The following is a 22,502-nucleotide window of genomic DNA, read 5'->3' on the forward strand; positions in this document are numbered from 1 at the left end:
GCTTGTTTGTCACAGTTGATTTTATGTTCTCCCTCAATTTTCTGCTCCTCGCTCCTCTCCAACGCTGAGCAAATGCCTTGTTATGTGTCCAGGCTAATGGAGCTGCCGCAGAGGGAGCAGTTGGCAACCGGATTCAGCATGATCATGACCCTTTTTCGGTACCATCAATCATGTCCATGTCATAGACAACAGGCAACACCTACTTCAATGCAGCATCACTTTTAATATACAAAAATGGCCTTGGGCCAGGTGTAAACAGACATTAGTTAAGCAGATGTCAACCCACACTATACTGAATTTTGTCTAAGATGGGTATGAGGTTTTAAAAAGTGAACACTGTTAAAACTTATCAAACTCTGGTACCTTACATGCAGAATAGCCCACAGCTGGATGCTTGATGTGCAAAGAAACTGTCCTCGTGAACAACTTCACCTTGAAAGATCCACGGAACATCCTGACACCAAAATAAGGTTAAATGAAGTAAAGGTCAGCCCCCATGTAGACCTCCTGCAAACTATGGCTTCGTAATTGGTTTAAACCAGCCTCATTTATGCTAATAAACTTACACTGTGACCAAAAGTCACCGTGCTGCTTCAGCCACTGACCCACCCCCTGCATCATGCCAGCAGAAGGGCTCCTGCAGCCGGCCAAGTAAGGGAATTGATCCCGCCAACAAACACACAAGTGAAAAAACCCGATTAGGGATCAGCTCTTCCTGGGTTTTGTGAGAGAGGAAAGACCTGCTGACCTCCATGGGATCAGCCCAAAACAATCCTCAAATCACAGCAACAGACTTGCTGTTCCCGCATCCCTGGCAGCTGCTCCCGTAGCTCCCATCTGTCCCCAAGCCTTTCTCCACCGCAGCTACAGGTCTCACCTTCAACTCAGCCAGAAAGCGGACATCTGAAACAGTCACAGGGAACAGGTTTAGGCTGGACTCCTTCAAGCTCAACAGATACAGGCGCCAAATAGGCCTGTGGCCAATACTGACCAGATTCAGCCTTTAGGTACCTGATAGCACAACTCCAGCACAGTTGATGCTTTTCTGCTTGATGCAAAGGAAAGCAAGCAACACAATGGCAGCAAAATGAGAACCTAATCATTTTTCTTTATCGGTTCAAACATTCTTTTTTTTCCCTGGTGTTTAAAAATTGCCTGGCAGGATGTAAGGGACTCGTAGAATGCACCATCGTTGATGGAATCATGCTGCTGCAGTGAAGGGAGGAGGAGGAGATCAATTCTCGTTGATATCAGAAAGCAAGTGTCGTTTCAAAGAGAAATTACTTTACTGCTGATAAATGTGTGATGAAGTGTATGAAATATTTTTTTAAATGTGGCAGAAATTCATAAACCTAAACCAAGACTGCTATTGCAGGCTGACATTGGTACATGCAGAACAACTGCATGTCCACAGAAACTACTAAATTCACTATGTTAATACATTGACCCATTATGGATTGTATTTTAGGCAACTTATTCCCAGATCATTCTGATGTTTCATTTAATTTTGTTAAGACAGGGTGGCTGTTCGAAATGAGCTAGCACAGTGGTTCAATCAATTATTCTCTTTAAATTCAAGAACCGTGCATATCCAGACTGCTTAATTTCTCCCATACATCTGCATTTGCACATCTTTCTTCTCTGAAGAGCTTTCAAAAGCTCAAGTTTTAATCAGGGGACTATTTTTGATCCTGATTTTCCAAGCTGCAGTAAAGCTGCTTCATGACCTAATCTGATGGCAAACGCGCCATCATTATACAGCGGTTTCAAGCCAGTTGTACAATAACTAGTCATAAAGTTTCTTATTTTTAATCACTGATATACCAGGTGCCTTGTGTCCAATTAGAGCTATCTGTCTGCAAACACCGCTTTAACTGAGGTCAGCAAATGACTTGTTGAAGCAAGTGCTGCTTGGTGTGAATAAAATACATTGCAGAACAGCATCTGAACATCAACCCCCTTCAGCCATACCCCAGCGCATCAACGCTGCAAGCAAATGCAGACCTGCTTCCCCTTACACCAAGCTCAGACTTTCACTAACAGAAATGAGCAGGCCAAAGGGACATGCTTAGGTTCGTAACAGCAAAAATAATGGCCAACACAGCTCTAAGGGCAAAATCTTCAGGCTAAAAATGCCAAGCAGCTCTAGCAATCAGGAACACGGGCTACAACACTGGAGGGCAGAGGCTCCTGCCAATCGCCAGGTGCAGGGTTTTGACTCGGTTACCCCCTGACATTTCTGTTTTCATTTTAGCCACTCGTCTCAGCAAAATCAAAAAACCTCAGATTTTGTGGGGAACACGGCATTTTTATTTGCCTGAAGCCAATGTTTCACTTTGAAATTATTTTTTTTCTTATATATATACACACACATATATATTAATCTGCATACATGATATAAAAGACTCATACTCAGAAAAAAAAATGCTTCCCACTGCTTGAACGTGCCACCTTTCTGAAGAATTTTGCTTCCTGAAAAAAAGCTCAGCGTTTCCTCTGGTTTGGCTTAACAGCATTAAAGGCCGTGTTTCCAGGCAGACAGAAAAATCTGGTTTACCCACAGCTTCCCCCCTCTTCTCCACATTTAACAGTTTGCTGTTGTGACCACAAGAAAGACGGCAACCGCCGCTAAAACTTTAATCCCCCCTCCAAAGTTGTAATCTTTATATAGCAAATATAATGAGCTTTCTCAGTGACATACTGCAACAATGTTTAACAGGATTGCATAAGCAAAGTTATATTTAAATCCACTGAAAATGCAACCCAATTCTCCCAGAGGCTGCTCTGGCGATAATTAATGACAGATTTCATTAATATTCACTTATCCAATTTTTTTTGCCTGTAGGCTTGTGCCCCACTAACACAAGGACAGCAGAGAAGAAATCTTTTCTATTAAAGAAGCTCTGTTAGGCATTACAGATAACACGTGAAGCGTGGCCATGCTGTTCTCTATCCTCTATTACCTCTCAATTTTATTTTCTAGAAGCTTTTTCAGGAGCCACTTCCAGGCTGTAACCACAGGAGGAGCAGGAGGTATTCTGCCACGGCTGTCAGGCCAGCCAGCAGAGGACAGAGAAAAAAAAAAAAATTTCAAAGTATTTTGCAAAGTGGTCCAAACGCTTAGAGGTGGTGAGGTTTCTTTCCTCCCGCCCATCTGGCCACAGTGTGATACTGTACCAAAGCATCACTAAAACAACATATTTATCCTGTATTACCGTGTATTTCCTGAGCTGTCCTACCTTTCTCATGAGGAGTCACTTTGAATTTAGTTCTCCCGGTTATTTGCCGCAAGCATTTGCAAAAAGAGTGAGGAGACCAACCTGATGGTCATTTTAACAACCTGCTTAATGTCATTTGTAGGCAAACAGCGTGCACATCGCTTCACACACCCCAAAAACGCAAGTTTTCATGCTCAAAGATGGTTAATTTTCTGAGCAACTCAGAGCACCGACTCTCTGAAACAGGAAACGCCAAATTATCTGTCCTATTCTTAAACCAGAACAGTCAAGAGACACTTTTTTACAAGACAACTGCAGTTGCCCAAGGCAACGCAAAGGCTGACACCCCAACAGACTGCCTCTGCAGGGCAGGCCTCAGGAACGCTGCTTCTAGCTCTGTACTTAACACGTCAGAAAAATTCCGTGAAGTCACAACCCTCAACCAGTGTCCCGATCCACATCTCACTACAAAACAAGTCTTGAGCCCAAATCTCCACAGCATTTTGAGATCCTCCCAGCAATGGGGGAGGGATGGGGAAGCGAAGAGGAAAGTGGGAGGAAGAAGGAAACGGCTGCTTTCCCTTCCCAGTTATTTCCTTTGAAAGCTTTGCTCTCCCCTTTACACACAGAGTAAAAACAGGAGCTACTTTTTTTCCCCTCTGTCCTGGAAAAAAGATGGACAAAAAAGCCTTACCCTCCTTTACTCTTGCGAATATCCCACTCCATCCCTGCCAGGTTTGCTGGGGAGCTGGAGCACTGAAGCAGCAGCTTTCACTGGGCTGCAGAGTACTGTGCAGAGACGACTTTCACTCTGAGCATTTCTTATTTTTAATCCCCATTTGAAGCCCAGTGAACTACTCCAGAGCATAACCAAATGCCCATTAAGCTTTTCACAGAATCAAGCCTTTAATTTTTAAAATATTTATCTTGATCTCTGGAAGTCACTCATTCTAACCTCTGACTGCACGGGCAAATTATTTGACTGACAATACATACATAAAAAAATCACAAACTGAAAGGAAACTCAGTAACACCAACCTCCCAACTACAGCCACTAAACCCATCCAGTTCCATAGGCACTGGGGAGCTGGTCATGGCATTGCCCAGCTTCATGAATATTCAGGAGACATGATGTTATTTTGAGTCACAGACTACAACAATCGGAGAGAAATTCTTAAAAATAAGGGTCACAAATACAAGGGTCAGCTCTGTGTCCCATCCCAACATTATGTGCTGTGACAATTTTGCAGTGCCACTTCTTGTTTTTCAAGGAACTTTTACTATTTTCAGTAATTCTGTTATTGTCAAAAATCATTAAGTCATCCAGACCCAGGTATTTTAATTAGACACTTCATGTCTGGCTTCATACCCCAAAGACAGGATTACGGGCAGCAGCCAGCCCCGCAGCCACTGTAACCCAAGCAAGTGGCTGCTGTTGGGACTAGTTTCAGCAAGAGCCAGCGATGAGCTACTTGCAGGCACCGCCCCTGGTGTGACCATAAAGCACCATTACGAAACCTGTACTAGTGCAAAACAGGTAATTTTGAAAAAGGATTTGAAGATCTCAGTCCAGCAGGAGATGACACCCCATCTCGTGACAGGTTAAGAACCTGTCGGGGATTTAGCACACCCCAGAGCAGCTGGCTGGTTTTGCTGACACAGGCAACAGTGCCACCAGGTCATGTCCACAAAAGGACAAAAGGCAAAAGGCATTTTCGAAACAGGAGGCAATTGCCTTGCAGAAAAAAAAAAGTAATAGTAAAAAAATAAAATCAGAAGTCCCTCTTGACTGAGTTCAGTATCACAAATTTCTGGGAGAAGAGGACAAAGCGGGTCCCTGTATCCAGACCCTTCCCACAAATACCACTGGAGGGGTGAGGATGCGAGAACGAAGTTCAACGGTCAAAAGGATGCATGGCTCCCCTTGGATTTCTCTACACCTCCTCCTGTAAAGTCAGGAACCACATTGCTGCTCGTCAGGGTGTGTTGGCTTGTTTTCCAATTTCACATCCACCTTACCCTGGCTCCTGTTAGAGGAGATGTCAGCGCAGAGGCAATTCACCAGACAGCCCTACGCCGCGGGACGCTTCAGTACCGCAATGCCCGAGCTGCCCCAACCCATCTGTGCTGTACCCACACCTGCCTCAGAAGCTGCATCTTCCCATGACCAGCAGTGCCAAGGCAGACACTAAAAGCAACGTCACGACAGGGACAGTTTACCACTTCCATGGTAGTATTCGGCATTTTTTGGAGAGCCTTATCTCCATGAAAAAATACATGCAAGGACTCTACATGTGCATATGGTGTCTCCAGTATTCATTGCTGATTCTCCGAAAGCAGAAGGCATGAGAGACCTGTGACTCTGTATTATCCATTTAAACAACAAATACAAAGCTAAAACTTATTAAAAATTTATGAATTTCTGTGACTCCTTAAAGAGTCTTATTTTTGCCTGCTGGTATGTAGGTGGAGAGGAGACATGGGACCCTTTATCAGATCATGTGATTCAGAAATGTTGCTAGTGCTTCCAACCACCATGAAAAAACATACTGAAAATCTTAAAAACAGCTACTAAAAAATCTTAAAAACTGCTACACCATGGTTCACACTATCTGTTGTTTGTTCCTCCATTTCCCCAAGCCAGGAGTGTGATGTGCATGCATATGCTACCTTTCAAACACGATTACTGAGTTCTGCTGAAGGCACTCACATATGCAGAAAGAAAAGAAAAAAGTTTGAGTCCCTGAAAACAGATGCAATGGATCTGGCTCTCCTATTCCATTCAATCTAAAAAGCTACATATTTCTGAAAGCTGAAAAACCTAAATGTGGGGTTTTATGAAAGCAGAGTCAGACCTGTGTGCTAGCTTAAACCAGCAGCTATTTCAGTTTAAGGTGATACTTTGGGTTGTGAAATAAAATCTTGGAATTGTGAGCATATTTGCTTCAGCCAGCCTCTGCTTTGGGGACAGTAATCTCTTGAATTACCCCAAATCACCTAGAGGCACCTCCAGGCAGAAAAGTCTTTGCTCTATAAGCAGCATCAGACAGACAACAAAAAACTTTAACAGAAAACCAGCTGGTGAAAATTTTGACAGCAGCTCATCATGTCTCCTTAGAAGACTAGGCATTTAAAGGAGAATATAAAGCGTGAAATGCCTTGAAAAAAATTGCACTTTGCCACCACTTTGGATAAAAATCAGGTTTTGTCACAGACTTCACTGCTTTAGTGTCCAATATTCTCCCAGGTTGCAGTAAGTTATATTCAGCTTTTAATACTATAAGAACTAACTGCACACATTCATTTACAGAAACATCTCAAAGGTGATGACTGAAAGCCCATTTTCTCCAAGATTTTAAAATATACCAGACTACTAACTGGAAAAAAGTCAGTTATACCAATAATTTGATCTGATCCTGCAAAAGCTCACACACTTCAATATTCTTAACAAAGGTACTAACTGCATGACTAATGATGCACTTCTGCAGAAACCTCAGCTGATGGGGCTCATGCTCAAATGAAACTACAAAAATGCTCATTTTGACTGTGTTAGGCAATGACTTTATAGGCCAAAGGCAGCAAGTTACCTGGGAGAATTAAGACTGACCATATCTGCAAGTGTTTGCAGGATCAGGCTCTATTTTTATACAGCCCTTTATCAATGACAAAAGCTAATTTAGAAATACTTGTTTCAAACTAATCGCCTCTTTCAAAAGATGCAACTCAATGTAATGCAAGGAAGATTTACTTTAGAACAGCCTTGGGGAGTTGTGAAAACACACAAAAAACTATCTTTTAAAAGGATTAAGACATTTAGATGGCATAGACATTAAATGCAAACCTAACAAGTCTGATACAGATTTTAAATTATTATCATGTGAAATGGCTAACCTTATAATATTACACATCTTAGATCATCTGACTTGTGTGTCTGTCTGCATATTCAGCATCACAGCCCCAAGCTGAAAAAACACAGAGAAGAAAGAGATTCTTGTTTCCTGGTAAAGCTTCTTGCATTAAAGAACTGAAAGCAGGGCAAAAGGCCCATTCAGAAATGTGTCACAAAACATTTCAGCACAGACCTAGGAGCTTTGTTGTGAGAAGGGAAAGAAAAAAAAAGGATTTTGAACAATATTGCCTAATGGGATTATGTATACACAACAGTTTCCCATTTACAATACCCTACCACTGAACGCAAGCTCAAGTTTTACCTGCGCCAGTAACCAGTTACATCATTTTATGACAGATATTAAGCAAGCAGGGTATAGACCACAAAGCTGCTGCCAAAATACTTAATCTTCCAAGGAGCATATCAGACAGGCAAATAAAGAAACAATATTCCTCCCCAAAACAATACATTTTATTATCTGTAAACACACATCTCTGCCTTTTGGCTTTAACTAGGAGCTCAGGAAGCATACACTTTTGTAGCACATTTTTGGTAACTTAAAGCTTTCAAATTATATATAAAGTAGTATCTGGGTAAGTAAGTAATACACAGAAAATAGTATCCTGATGACAATACTACAACCTATGAAGACAAACTGTTTAGCATCCTTTTGAACTTGCTTGCATACAAAGATTTCTCTGTATTTGTATTAGCCAGAAGGGGTACAGAGAAAGCGGCCCTAGGACTGAGTATTTCCCCTTGCCAATTCCTCCCCTTGTTTTTTTACATCTGAACTAATTTTGCACCTAATCACAACAAGCATACCATGCTTTGAAAGTTTTTAAGAAAAAGAAAAAAAAAAAATTTGAAAACCAAATTTGGAAATAGAACCGCTGCAGTTCTAGACAGGAAAAAACCCTGTGTTTTAGCAACTGGAAAAATTTATCCCTGCACCTCATAAAGAATAAATACAGCTATCAATACAGAATAAACATCCTTGCTTGTACTAATAAGGACAAATATAATGTGGACATACAGCTATTGTTTGAAGTAAAGCACATCTAAAGCCTTCACAGTGACAGCCCCAGCCACCTCACCATGCTCCAACAGGCGCTACACAGCCTTGCAGACTGCAAGAACAATGCCAGCAAGAAATGGGATGGTCAAGTAATCTGTGTGCCCGCGGTGAAGCTTTCCAGAGCAAGAAGGTGTAAGGAGGAGGTGGCTGCAGGGAAGGGAGCGGACCAGGTGTTCTCCTGGTTCTCCTCCCACAGCCGATGCTCAGGTTCTCCCACAGGCACTGTCGCGGGGCAGCCAGCGGTGCTCCTGGCAGTAGTAATTGGGATACTCGATCCCAACAGCGGGAAACCATCTGTACAAGTTCAACAAGTAAAATTAGGGATGCGAAGGCTAATGGAGCAGCATTCAGTTACCTGTGACAGAGCGATAAGGAGAACTGGGAGGATTTCCTCTCTTGGGCAGGATCTGCTAACCACTATTTGGAAACCAGGAGCATATAAGGCTTATTATTTTTCCTTTAGAAGCAGCAGCACCTTACAAAGAATCCGTCCAGCGAAGGAACCAGAAATGCACTTCTGCTGTCATCTCTCCGACTGCCCTAGCACCTGCAGCATTTTCCCTCCTCCCCACAAGTCTCTGCAGAGGAAGAAGTTTGAACTAAGTGCTGCTATACAAGGGCCACGGCCCCCAGAGCAGCAGGAAAAAACCCAAATTATACAAAACTTGCGTTGTTTTGCTTCTGTCATCCTTTGCCTCCTCAGACCTGAACAATAATGAGCTTGTCTAACATGGAGGGGAGAGGGGAATGGCTTTGTGCTTGGATGGGTCAGAGCAGATACATGCATAGATGTGTTTGCCAAACGCTGCCTGCATCTGGCTGGGAAAGGGGAGAAGCGCAAACGTGCATGTGAGGAGCTGCAGATGGTGGGGCCGGAGGAGGAGCACAACCCTCGACCTCTGTGCAAAACCCTGGTGTCGTTCCCCCTTGCAAATCTCAGGTGGGACCCAACACGGAGGCTCATTTGTTAGCTACCTACATAGGAGTCACAGGCAAAATTTTGCCTTATTGCTTCCACTGAAAGTGAAATTAGCTATACTTTGTGTAAGAGTGGGGTTTTTTTCTTTCTTTTAATTAAACAAATGAACCCTCCTCCCTAGACCTCACGAACAGAAACCACTACTTCCTCAGCCGCTGCATGTTTGCATCTAAAAACAGCATGGGGCAAGGGTAAAACGGTGCTGGGTATGACATTAGACCTCTGTGTTGATCAAGCTCACAAACTGCCATCAACATGTGATACAGAATTTTGAAACTTTGGTTTTCCTGTTTCACCTTTTGCATTAAACAGACGGGAAAGATGTCTGTTAATGTGAATAACTGTAATTAAAAAAAAAATCCATTTTCACAGAATCTACCACATTACGAAATGAAGATCTAGAAAGCCACAACTGACCAGTAAAAAGAAAACAGATGCCCAGTGCTCTGATTCAACAAGCAAAAAAAATATGTTTTCCCTACAAAATCTTCTTAAAACCCCCAGTGGAAAGAGGGAAGTCAGTAATTTCCAATGGAAATTACTAGGGGAAAGGCATCTGAACTCACAGGGTCAAACAAAAAGTGTATTAACCCAAGTGGAAGGAAGGGTGTGAGAAATTTAAATTAGCTCAATATGAATCCCTTTGTCCCAGAACAGGGAACCAAGACTCTACAGGAGTATCGCCACCGTGTTTGACTTTGGCTCAGAAGCACGCTTTTGAAGCGAGCCTCCCGACTATGCCCGCTTACGACATCCTCTTCTTTGCAGCATGGAGCAGCCCTGGAGCACGAAGGCTTCCCCTCCGATGGCGAGAAGCCAGGTGACATGCTGCAGGAGCACAGTGCCCGTCCTCTAGCTACTGCTGGGTGTTCTGTCCATAGGTCCGGGCTAGAGCTGGTCTGAACGTCCGCAGAGTGGACATCTGGTCCTCAGCACCAAGCTCCTGGCTCTACCGACCCGCTCCTGCTGGGCCATGCTGCTTGTTGACACAGACACGACCCTTCTGGTCGGAGAAGGCCCAATTCTCTCACAAAGGCTCCACGTTTAAATAATGCATAGTACCGGTGGTTCTTGTTTAGCTTTGTTTTAGCGCACTGGATGTTTAAACAGCTCATGCAAAACAAGAAAGAGTGCATCCCGGTGGGACTGACCATCACCCCACAGGATGGCATGGGCACATCATGTGAGGAGCTGACCAAGCCTTTGACATGGCTTTTTATTCCAATTTTGTTCTCGTTCTGAGCTTGTGGAAACAACAGCTTGAAGAGTGATCAGACAATTACAATCACATTGTGTTAGAAAAGCACAACCTGCACCTCAATTTTCTGCTTCTCATGGCCCACGTCCCTCCACAGGCTAAGATGCAAAGGATTAGTAGTGCTGTGGCCTCCAAAGTCACATTTCAAGTTTTATAAAGAACACTTTTGACAATTTCTATTAATGTGTCAGCACAAAGCAAGCTCTATGACCCACTGACCAAACCAGAGGTGTGCTGTAAGCTTCAATAAAAGCAGAACCACAATGACAGTTCACAACAACGTCAACTGCTCCCCCCAAAAATGCCAATGAGGACAAGTATACAAATGGGAGCAGGTCTGGACAGTGTGGCAAGCAAAATTTGTGAAAACCCGGAAAGGAAAAGCACATGCTGTCTTTTCAGAGTGAGATTTTCAAAGGAGCTCAGAGAGTTCCTCAAAATTCATGGTTCAGAGGCTCTTTCAAAAACCCCAGCTTGAATTGCTCAACTGCTCTGCTCTCTTTAGCTGGAATAACACAAGACTGACATCTAATTCAGAACAAACACTGGAGAAGTGAAGTCAAGTCTTCATTACCATAACCCCACATCTTGGGAAAGTGGATGTGAGGGTCAAGAGCCTCTCAAAAGCTGCGTTTCTTCTAACATATGTAAACAACACACACAAAAAGAACCCAGACAAGACCATGTCAAAATATTCCTGGGGATCATACAAAACAGAGAACTGCAACAACTGCAAGACAAACCGCCAGTTACATGGAAGACCGTGCCACCCTCAACTGTTGATATCACATTCACTTATCCAGTAAGATATTCAAGATATGCAATCGCTTGACAGGTTGAAAATATTACCTCTGCACCTAAAATAGAAGAGGCAGGCCTAATCCTGTTCTCATTTGTACCTGAGCAACCCTGCAATTAGTTCAGAGCCGGTTCATTTTCAGATGCCTCGACCTTTGCAAACACACAGTGGCTCACGAGGGCTCTTTCACTCGAGCCTCTTCGCTCCCACCCCATTCTCCCCAAGGGAGTGAATTCCAGTTACAAACCACACCCTTGTGTGGTGCCCTACTGCACAAAACGGTTCGTGGGATTGGGGCTGAGCTCCTAAGGGACATGGAGAAGTAATGACATTTTGTACAGCACTGAGCATAGCATCGGTACCACGCCATAAAAAAATCCTTGCTCCTGCTGCAAGGCTACATTCCTCCAGGAGAAGGAAGCTTGCGAGCTCACAAACTCACTGTGAGAAAATACACGTTTCCGTTCACATCATCCATTCAACCTTCATACAGAGCATGAGGATAGCAACAGATAATACTGCCTTGGAAGTGCCTATTTAAGGGTACTGACAAATTCCTACAATTTGTATTTTTTACTTTTAAATGCATTTGCTCAAAATCTGCTCCCTGTTACACCCTAGCACTATCTTTGACTTGAATAGCCTTACATCAATAAGGAAACTAATGAACAAACAAGAAACCAATATTTATAATAATCTCTTTAAAACAAACAGAAGCAAAAAACCTTGGACAATGAAGTCTGTTCCTTAAAACAAATGTGTGCAGACACTTGCTATTTGTGAGGCTGTTCCTGAGTTCTGCAGTACCTGGAATGCCTTCTGAAATAGAAAAGCTTTTTATCTTGAGGCGAGTCATGCACACAGAAAAATATGGATTTTACAAATAAATCTCAAAGGTCACAATGAGGTATTTGACAGTGGCACTTTGTGTTCTGCTGTAAATAATTCTGCCTTTTTAAGTAATGACCTCTTAGCTGCCACTTCTTCTGGATTAGGTTATGCTAAAAGATGGCATTCTACAAAACAGTAAACACCATCAACTAAAAATCAAATGCAGTTTTGCTTTCATTAAGAAAACAGCCTCATGAAATTAAGGTGGTTCTGAAGATACACAATGGGTTGAAGACGGGAAGTTAAGTGAACTCCATTTTAGAAAACGTAATTACACCTTTGTGTTTTACAGACCATGCTTCTGAGACTATTAATAGCAGACGGCAAGCTTTCCACACCTTTTTACATAACCTGCTCCAGCACCTGCACGACTCACCTACCCAAGCGATTAAACCATACTTTGCACTGTAGCATCTGAAAGCTGTTTTTCCTCTCTTCCGATTACCCAAAACCTACCTCCGTGTTTTACAGTGGGAAACAGTATCATTCACTTAAGTAAATTCAGAGCACTACAAAGTTTGCTGGTAACTACCAAGGCTGCTCAACACTGCCCACGTCCCAGGTATCAAGATGGAGTCTTCATTTTCATGGAGCTCTCTGTCACCTAACAAGGACTTCACTCCCTGCCATGCAAGTCCACCACACCCCACAGACACGTGGGCAATCCTTCTGTCATTCCGCATTTACCTGGGTGTAGCTGATTGCAACCTCAACCGAAAAAGGAAGAAATTAATCTACTTTTCTGTTGGATCTGTAGGTACTAATATAAGTGCAGAAGCAACAGGAAAATAAAAATTTTGTCCGTAAAGGGGTATGACAGACAAAACACAAGGAATAAAGTTGGTGAGTTTAAAAAAAAAAAAAAAAAAAAAGAGTAAGATGTTTTCAAGACACATTTCAGACCATAGCTGACATCTAGCTTCTGCTTTATATGACATCCTTCAGACAGGCTGAGCACAGTGGGGTGGGAAGTGCAGGTTCCTAGCACATGCCAGTGTGAACAAGGAATATCGAGAGCTTCTTGAAGTGTAGGTATGGACTGTATCTGTGTACACACAAATGTACGTATGTGATCCAAGCATGCCTGAAGGCAAAGGGCCTTATGTGACATTCATCTCCGGGTTCCCCTTTCTCCATCCCTACATGTGCTGGGGGAACTGGATGAAATCAGACATCCCTCCAGGTGACACAACGGTCCTCCCCAAGTGCTGAAGGCATCCTAGGTCCTTGGGGTGATGAGGGTCTGCTCTCCCCGCTCCATGCACCCAGGGAACTAAAATTCAGTAGATCTCCCTCTGAAGTAGGCAGGCGAAGCTGTGCTGCTTGCACCCTTCAAAGGGCACACCACCATGCTGGGGTTACAATCCACTTCTCTGCTAGCAGCTGCAGAGGGGAACAGGCTGGTCCAGTGCTGTGAGTTACCTCTGTAAAAAGCAATGGTAATAACATCTGACCCTCTCATCGTGATGAAATTAAAAACCATGCCATCATGCCAGCATGTACACCTCCTGTAGGAACAGGGCGACAGCTCAGCTCAGGGTCTCTCACCTCCTCCTCTTTCCTTCCTGTGTGATTAGATGAACCTCTGTGTGATCCAACCTCGTTGGAGGGCTGGGACCTCTCCCTGCACTTCCACCCATGGCAGACCCACCAGAAACAACGATGCTGGCAACACTGGAGCCTCCCGCATCTTTCCCAATCCACTTTCCTTACTGGAAGTTGCTGACCCTATACCTGCAGTGGCTCTTTCTCCATCCTGAAGCGATGCCCCACAGAGGGGAGAGAACAGAAAGACCGTTCCCATGCAGAAGGCACAAGCTCAACTCCAAGGACAGCAACAGTGCCTAGTGGTTGGTACCTGCTGAGGCTGCACTGGCACCACCACCGCATCCCAGTATCACTTCTCTGTCCCTTGTGTCTACACAAAAAATAGGTGCAGATATGTCCTGAACGGTCATTGGGCGAGGCCACGCGGAGCACAGCACACGGATGGCTGAAAAAAACAGTTACCTGCAAGCAGGCTGCCAACCGAGTAGCACTACTGACTTCTTGGTGCTTAACATCCTACGCAAAGCCCAGAGAAAGGGAAAAGCAAACTGAAGAGCTTCATCCCTGTTTGTTCCATGCGCCTCAATTCCAGCTGCATGATGTGGTGCAGAAAGAAGTCAGCATAATGTCACCTTACAGATTTTTCCTGTTACACAAAAATCAGGGGATTTTTTTTTCTTTGCAGGAAAATTTATTCTTCTTTTGAATGCCTTTACCCACAAACTGATGTGCCTATGTCTGATTTGCCTTGACAGCACGTAGATTTGAAAACCTAATCATATTTACCTTGGTAATATGATTATCTGTAAGAGCACCAAAATGCAATCCATTGTCTGAAAAATTATTATAAATAAAGTTATCTAGCTTTCTATTTTTTAATCCCACCAATACTATACAGTAAAATCCCTGCTATTGCAAAGATTTACTTACTATCATAACTATATACACTGGTGCTTGATTTAACTGAGTAATTTCATACATATGTAAATGTACAGTTCAGGCTTTGCAGGATCCTGGGTCAGAAAGGACATATCTTCCTCTGCCATACAAGACAAGCAGGGGAAAACACATTTCAGTTGTGGTGAGTGAATCTTTTTTTCCCCCAACCTCAATTTCACAAAATTGCTAACCTAATCTATAACAACATGGAGGAAAACACAACTGCTTGCTAAGAACATGTGCTTGTCCTTTATATTCATACATAGGGTGAAAGGCTTTTTCAAAAAAAAATACTTCTAGAAAGGAAGGTAGCCTTTGCTTTGCTTTTCATTCACTTCTAAATTTTCCACAATAGAAAACCTTCCTTAGGCAAAAACTCTGAAATGTAGCTGCTAAGAGCAGTGTTGACTTTGAAATACATCATGAGAACAGAAAATACATTTAGCATTCATGGCAGGAAAGCAGTTGCTACGAATGTAACACAGTAGCCCCTGTAAAGGAACCTCGCAGTTCCTTAAATATGTACTCCTCTAAATCTGTGTATTACAACCTGAAAAGCAAACCCTGAGAGTCCTAGAAGTCTCTCACTGGCACCATCATGTTTTCTCCAACCACCAGTGAAATTTTCTTCTCCTAACCGATTTGCCTAGCTCTTTACCCTACCCTTGCAGCAAATAAAACTTCTGCTAAGCCCTTCTTATGAAATCAAATACCATTCCTTAAATTTCTCAGCGTGTTATTTGCAAACTGCAGGCCAGCAGATATATACTCTCCATATGCCAAATTATGTCATTTCCATTTTCTAGGAATAACACTTATTACAGCAAACTGGCAAGGGGTTTTTTAGTTGGGTTATGAAAAGAGCCAGCTCTGTGTCTCACTGCACCTGCTGCATTGCTAAGCCTGGTATCCGGTGGCAGTCCCGCAGCCATCAATAGCAATTCTGCGTGTAGATGAGAGTGTTTGTCAGAAAGGACTGGTTACATCCTTGGACGTATTAGCGTACATGCAAAGGTGAATTTCGTGGATATTTGCATGGCTCAAATAGAATCTGATTTCCCGTATTTATCATGGGATAAGTAGGTGTCTACTGAAGTTTCAATGTACAGAATTCCCAACATGTAAAACCAAACTTCTGCATTTTCATGTTAAATTATGAAGATGAGCCTTTATGTTCGTGTGTGGAGATCTTGCCTGAGAGACTGTGAACAGCTGAAATTGGGGAGGGGGGGTAATAAAAAAAAAAAAAAAAAAATCAGGATTCGGTTTTGCTTCTTGTCTTTACCTCCTATCACACTCGCCACTCTACAGAGCCTCTGGACAGCCCACCTGATATCTACCCCTTTAAAACAAGGAAGCCACAGAATTACTAGGGGGTTGGCTTTTTTCCTTTCAGAGAGCACACCCGGGAATCTCACATTTGTGTTTTAGCTGTTTTGAACTGTTCCAAGCTAAGCTATATCCTCCACCAGAAGAGTTCTCAGAGTCATAATAATTACAGATTAAAGCATACTTCCTATCCAAAAGCTGTCAGCATACTATGATCTGTCATTATCCTATCTATCTACCATCAAACTATGCTTTTGTGATGGTCTGGAGGCCTGCTGACTCACATGGTACTACCGATCTTCATCATGTCAAGACTCTTGCAGCCGTATTGTGCAGCAGAAAGCTGTGTAGCAGGCTCCTAAGGAAAAGGGCCGGTCTGGCTGCCTGCATAGGAGCTTTGCTGGTAAAGAAAAGGGTGAAAAGAAAAATCGAGTAATGGAAATGCACCAACCACATAAGCAAACCTGCTGAAATGTCTCACTCCTCTGCTCTCCTGATGGCTAATGAGGGGTCACCACTTACCAGCTAGGCACCTGAGCAGTACAACCACGGGAATTCCTGAGGCAGGGATGGACCTAGAAAGCTTTGAATTGGCAGCCAGTGAAGGCAGCCAACACAAACACAATTTTTCGCATGTTACCAGCTGTCTCACTCTGAAACCAGCCGAGTTCTGAGGCTTCAGCAGAGGCAGCTCCCTCTCACCCTCTGTCCCTCTGTGAAAATGTCTAATGAATTCCATAGTAGTCGTGGACACTACGTTCTGTCCCAGCTCCTCTTCAGAATTGACAGCAAAGGGTTTTTTTCCTTGTCTGATGAATATCACCTTTTTTATCTGCCAGAGATGCTTGCTCAGTAGTATAATAAAAGCTTAAAATAAGCCAGAACAAACGTCTGTGGGATTTTTTCTTGAAACTTTGTGTATTAAGGGAACAAGAGTGATGCATCTATGCTGTCCATCTGTCTCTGCACCGTCATATTGCAGTGACTTCTGAAGCATTGGTCAACTTCAAGTAACATCTGGAAGATGACTACATTTCCACAAGTTTCAAGGAAGCAATGGAGAGAAGCTCAAACCTGTGCCCTGAACAAGGGAAAAGGCTGGCAGAGACCAACGGTGATGGATGCTGGTCATTGTGGCCGTGGGGCTGGCCGCGCTTGGCACACGCACAGCTCAGAAAGCCCACCGGCAGTCAGTGACCACTCCTGCACAGCTCGAAGTGATGGTGAGGACCCAGCCTCTCAGCATGCTCATGCTAAGGGACATCGGTGCACTCAGTGTCCCTCACAAGACTCCTGAAGGAGCCTGCAAGCTGCGTGCATGGGAACTGCAAGCCCTTGCTTGGGGGACAACCGACTTACGCAGGGCCTGTAGCACTGAAAATGGGCTGTGAGGGACCTGACCCAAGAGATGTAGCAGGATGCTGGTGCAACCCGTGAAACATCCCTTGTTACCTGAGTCTTAACCCTGTTGTTCAACGTCCCCCTCTTCAGGGTGGCATAGAAAGGCCATTTAGCCTCCTGAAGTGACAGCTGAAGTCAATAACCATCCCTTCTTTAGAGACAGCAACCATCAGTGGTATACAAGGTTACACACCTATGAAAAGACTTGGTTCAGCATGTGCACTTCCCATTCACTTCTCAGACCATTAAATTGCTGTTTTCACGCTATTCTTGTACACATCATTCTGAAACTCGGGCTGCCTGAAGGGCTTTAGGTTCAGTGAATAGCAGAGTCTCCATCACACACAAAAGGTCCAATGTGCTTCCAGCGGCTCACAAGCCAAGTCCTGATGCTGGGATGACCCCGCAGGGTGGACAGTGCCCCCAGCTCTTTGTTTTGCTCCTCTTTCAGGACTCTGCCTGCAAGACACTTATTTCTGAGAGACTCTCGACTCCGGTGTCTTCAGTTTGGAGGCATCTTCTGTGGTGAGCTGAGCCTGCGCTGCCCACCCACCCCAGGCTGCGGAGGACTGGGTTCTGGCATCTCAGCCCTCTGCCATGAAACTAAACAGTGGGATTCAGCTCCTCAACAACATCCCAGAGGCTTCCTCCAGCACTAACAACCCATCGTGCTTCGTGAGCCATACCAAAGCCAGGCAAGTCAACCATTCCAGTATCCCCCTTCACTGCACCTCTCCAGAAGATGAATACTGAGGCCATATGCAGCTCTGTATTTTCTAATGGGTAGAAACAAACCTAGCTTTACTAATCATAAATTAATTTTAGAATTACTCAGGAAACGAGATTTGTCTTGTAGGTCAATGAATTCTGAAGATAAATCTATTTGGACCACGACAATTTAGATGTCCTTTTGAGTGGACCTCCCCCTCAGCGATTACTCAGCAGACAGTCCTCTCTGCTTCCTTCCCAGCACCAGCTGCTCCCAGAAGGAATTCTCCTGCCCATCTGCCTTCAAGCCTGACACAGCGACACAGACAAATGCAACTGTAAGTGATGTTTAAACTCCAAATCCAATCACTGATTTGCTTCCTTAGCAAAAAAAAACCCCAACACAAAAAAGCATGTGCTTGATTCTAACCACCCGGCTCACTGGAAAAGGCCTTATGTAGAAAACGAAACCTCAGGTATGGAAACACCAATATTTTTCCCAAAGAAAACTATGGCAACAAGAACTCTAGGCATACATAAAAACAAGTACCTGGGACCATCACCTAACCTCCAGGATCTGAAATGATCTTAAAGCGTTGTTGCTGAAATCTTGTTCCACAGAGCTAATTTAAGATTAAGCTATTAAAATGAATTAGTTTGACGTGAAGTAAAACCTGGCAGAACCTGGCCCTCGTTTCCAGTAGCCTTGCGTCCTCAGCCACCCATTCACCACAAAACTGAGACAAATTCCTTCTGCACTAGACAGGAGCCTTTGGCATCAACAAGCCGACTTCTGAACAAGCGGGTTTTTTTCCATTTACATATAATTACATACTAGCCTCCGAACAGCTAGAAGCTCCATGTTCTTTTTTTGTATCGCTTGTTTCTTGTGAATACACATAAAGCACAAACCCAAACCACATTAATGATAACCTTGTTAAATATAAACTAGTATGCAATTATACAAAATGCTAACACAAACAAAAAAGCCAGGAAACTCTGATTATATGTTCACAATGGTTTCTGAAAACTAAATAAAAACAACAACATAAGGCAGCCTGTCTTGCCTGATACTGTAATAGAAAATGGTTTCATGTTACAACATAACTCACATGTCTCAGCAGAGAGGACTAGTCTGTCAAACGATGCATCAAACTCAATTTCAAGCCCACTGCAAGGAGAGCGGAAGGGTGGGAGGAGACACAGCAGATGTACACATGAACTACAAAAAAAATCTCCGATTTCCCTCTCTGCTTCTCTGTATCTTCCCTCAGGTGAGCTAATGCTTGTCTCTGGGCAGTTGCTGTGATTCCCACCCTGTCGTGCCGAGAAGGGCAGGCCATGTGCTGGCCATTTGGCTCCTCCTTCTCCATCAAGAGAGCAGCAGAAGGTCTGCTCGAACCCTCCGTCCCTGGGCTTGCACCAGCCCTGGGCACGCCTGCAATTTATCTTCTGTGCAGCTAAGAGTGAACCCAGCAATCAGAGCCCCTACCACATCTTTTCATTGAGATAATGAGGAGCAAACACTCAATACAACCTCCGTGGCCTGCAGCTGTCCGTTCCTGATGTTTAAAAATATGTACCTTTTCCAGAACACTATCAAATCTATTGAAGGCAGGCCAAAGTCTGCCCCAGGCTGCACGTGTGCAGTGTCACAGCAGTCAGCAAAGTCGGGGGCATAACCCAGAGCTCTCCTGCACCAGCACCAACCGCAAGCAAGCCGCTACAATAGAAGGCCTCACACAGTCGGTGGAGTTATGCAAGGTCTCCGCCACAGTTGAATTTAGCTCTGAAGAAAACAAAAGGGCATGGGAAAACCAGCACTTCCCTTATACCTTACACCACAAGAAAATACACAACACAAAGGAGGGCCGTTATAGGACCAGAGGAGCACCCTGACAAGGTTACATTTAGGTGATTTCCCTTGCCATGGACTTGGGCTATCCATTCTACCTGTTTGCAGGCTAGGAGCACAGCAGAGCTTGCATGATGCTGGATTTCTAGGTTTTAAACAGAAACAGTAATTACCTTTCCCTCTTAAACTCCACAGTGTTCTCATGTAACAACAAAAAAAACATCAGTTGTGGAAGGAAAATTTCAGAGAGTGGCAAACAGGGGCAAGGGAAAACAATGACGGGAAGAGGAAGGGCTGAGGGAAGGAGTGAAACAGGTGAGATCGGAGCATCCTTCCCAGAACTGAGCGCAGGATAAAAGTGTGCAAGCAAGGAAAAACAATGAGGATCCTTGGGAATCCAGAAAGTTAACGTAGGAATCCTGCATGAATAATAAACTCACTCACTGGAAGGCCAAGGAGAATCCCGTCTCTTGACCACTAAGAGGGCACTGCCAAGTGCATTATCACCAAAAAGTAAAAAGTTCAAGAGCAGAAAAGCAATTCCCAAATCATGGTCTGGGGGTCACTCCTCCCTCACAAAGCCAAGGGCAGCAGTGTGCAGAACCATATCACAGACTAAAATGCACAAGTGCGTGTGTGTGTCACGTCGCTGTTCTGGTGATCCACGGCGCAATTAGAGGGTTGTCACTGCAGCAGATGTTTTGAGAGTCACATGATGGGGAGAAGATGGGTCATAACCCACCAGCAGGCATTTTACTTGGGAAGGTGGGGCTCCCTAGCACAGCACCTGAAAAGGGGCTCAAAAAAGCCACCAATACAAACCAGATGGAAGAAAAAAAAAAAAAAAACAACCAACAGAGGGGCACACAGCTAAGAGAACTTTCTCCTGGAATACCTCCAGTTTCCCCAAGCTAGTTGGTTTTGTAAAGGGATTTTTCTACAGCGATCTATGCTCAATTACCCTTATAAACCCTTGCAATAACATGTGACTCAAAGTCTACCTATTTGTCCAAGGGAGAAACAAGAAGGGAGTGTGGCGAATGGGGAATGTGGGAGTGGCGACCGATGTGGGCCTGGGGAGAGCAGTCATTTCCTCCGGCTTCTTCCCCGGCTCTCCCCCCCCCCGTCGCGAGCCTTTGATAGCCGAATATGTTGTTGAAGAAGTGAAGGAAGATGATGTTGTACCCGTGGAGCAATAAATCCATATACATTTGCACATGTTTACATGATTGCAGCTGCTTTGCCGAAAGTCTCAGCTTTTCAAGCAGGTGAGGTTATTCTTTTGAGACGAGCTTACTAAAAGGCAAAAGAGTACCCGGCGGCAAGGAACAACCCAGAGGAACACGAAGTGCTTGTAGACAACGAGCTTATTTAGGGAGGGAGCGAGACGCTGCTTACACCATGCGCGCACAGCGTATTCCGCGGGCATCGATGGGAAGATTTCCTTGCTCTTTGTGGGCTACAGATCTGGCTGCAGTGCACTTGGCTCAGGGCTGGTTCCCAGCCTGCTGCCTGGAAGACCGGCAGCACGGCGGGCTGAATCCGCCGCCAGCCACGAGGAGGGGGTGACAGCTGCTGCGGAGCGGTGCTCGGCTGCAGCAGGAGGACGGCGGCTGTGCAGCCCTACGCCTGCATTGCTTCGCAGGAGCGAAACTTTCAGCCACTCGCGCCCGGGCGGGACTGCTGCCGCCCGGGAGCCTGGGGCGCCTTTGCAGACCTGCCCCTGCACGCTCGACCATGCCCGCCGCGGCCGCTGCTCCCCCGCGGCCGGGCGGTAGCCGAGCGCCCGCCCGGCCCCGCGCAGGGAGGCTCCGCGCAGGGAGGCTCCGCGCCACCGGCGCTCGCAGCCGGCGGCTAACGGGCCTCCCCGCGCCCGCCCCCCGCCGCCCGGCGGCCGCGCCCGCCCTTCCTGAGGGGCGAGCCCACCACCCGCGCATCATCCCTCATCTCCGCGGCGCGGCTTACCGGGACCGCTGCAGCTCGAAGGCGGCGGCGGGGCCGGGCTGCCCCAGCTCTCCGCCGCCACCGGCGGGGCCCTGGGGGCTGGTGCGGCCGAAGGGCGCCGGCAGCACCCCCGCCGTGAAGGAGTTGAGGCGGCCGCGGCTGCCCGCCGCCGCGGCGCCCAGGAAGGCGGCGGCCGGCACCTGCACCGCGGCGAAGGCGTCCTCCTCCTCCTCTTCTTCCTCCTCCTCCTGGGCCCGGGGGGGGCTCGGCGGGCGCCGCCGGGGGGCTGCCCAGCCGCGGCGGCGGCGGCGGCGGCGGGGCCTGGCGGGGCCTGGCGGCGGAGCCGTCGTTGCCCGGCGGCGGGGGCCGCCCGTCGAGGGAGATGCTGGTGAGGAAGGAGAGGGCGGCCTGCCTGCGGCGGGGGTCGCTGCGGGCCGGCGGCGGCTGCGGCGGCCCCGGCGGCGGCGGCCCCTTCCTGGGGCAGGGCTCCGGCGGCGGCAGGGGCCCGGCGGCGGGACTACCGGGGCTGGCGGCGGTGGCGGCCGCCGCCATTGTCGGCCGGCTCCCCCTCCCCTCCCCGCTGGCCGGGCGCTGCCTCTCGCGGTCCCCCCCTTAGGCGGGCGGGCGGCGGGGCATGGGAGCCGTCGGCCCACCGGGGTGCATGGG

General features: G+C 45.9%; 1 protein-coding gene across 1 annotated transcript in view; it reads right to left on the reverse strand.

The window, feature by feature from the left end:
- The window catches only part of CABLES1 (Cdk5 and Abl enzyme substrate 1), a 75,695-nt gene extending 53,196 nt beyond the window's left edge, over positions 1–22,499 (reverse strand). Inside the window, 2 exon segments of the mRNA XM_030011956.1 lie at positions 21,858–22,094; positions 22,096–22,499. Of these exon segments, the coding sequence (XP_029867816.1) occupies positions 21,858–22,094; positions 22,096–22,388 (530 nt within the window). The 5' untranslated portion in view covers positions 22,389–22,499.
- Positions 22,500–22,502: the final 3 nt, after the last annotated feature.

This window comes from Aquila chrysaetos, chromosome 4, assembly GCF_900496995.4.
Source record: "Aquila chrysaetos chrysaetos chromosome 4, bAquChr1.4, whole genome shotgun sequence".
Taxonomy (NCBI): Eukaryota; Metazoa; Chordata; class Aves; order Accipitriformes; family Accipitridae; genus Aquila; species Aquila chrysaetos.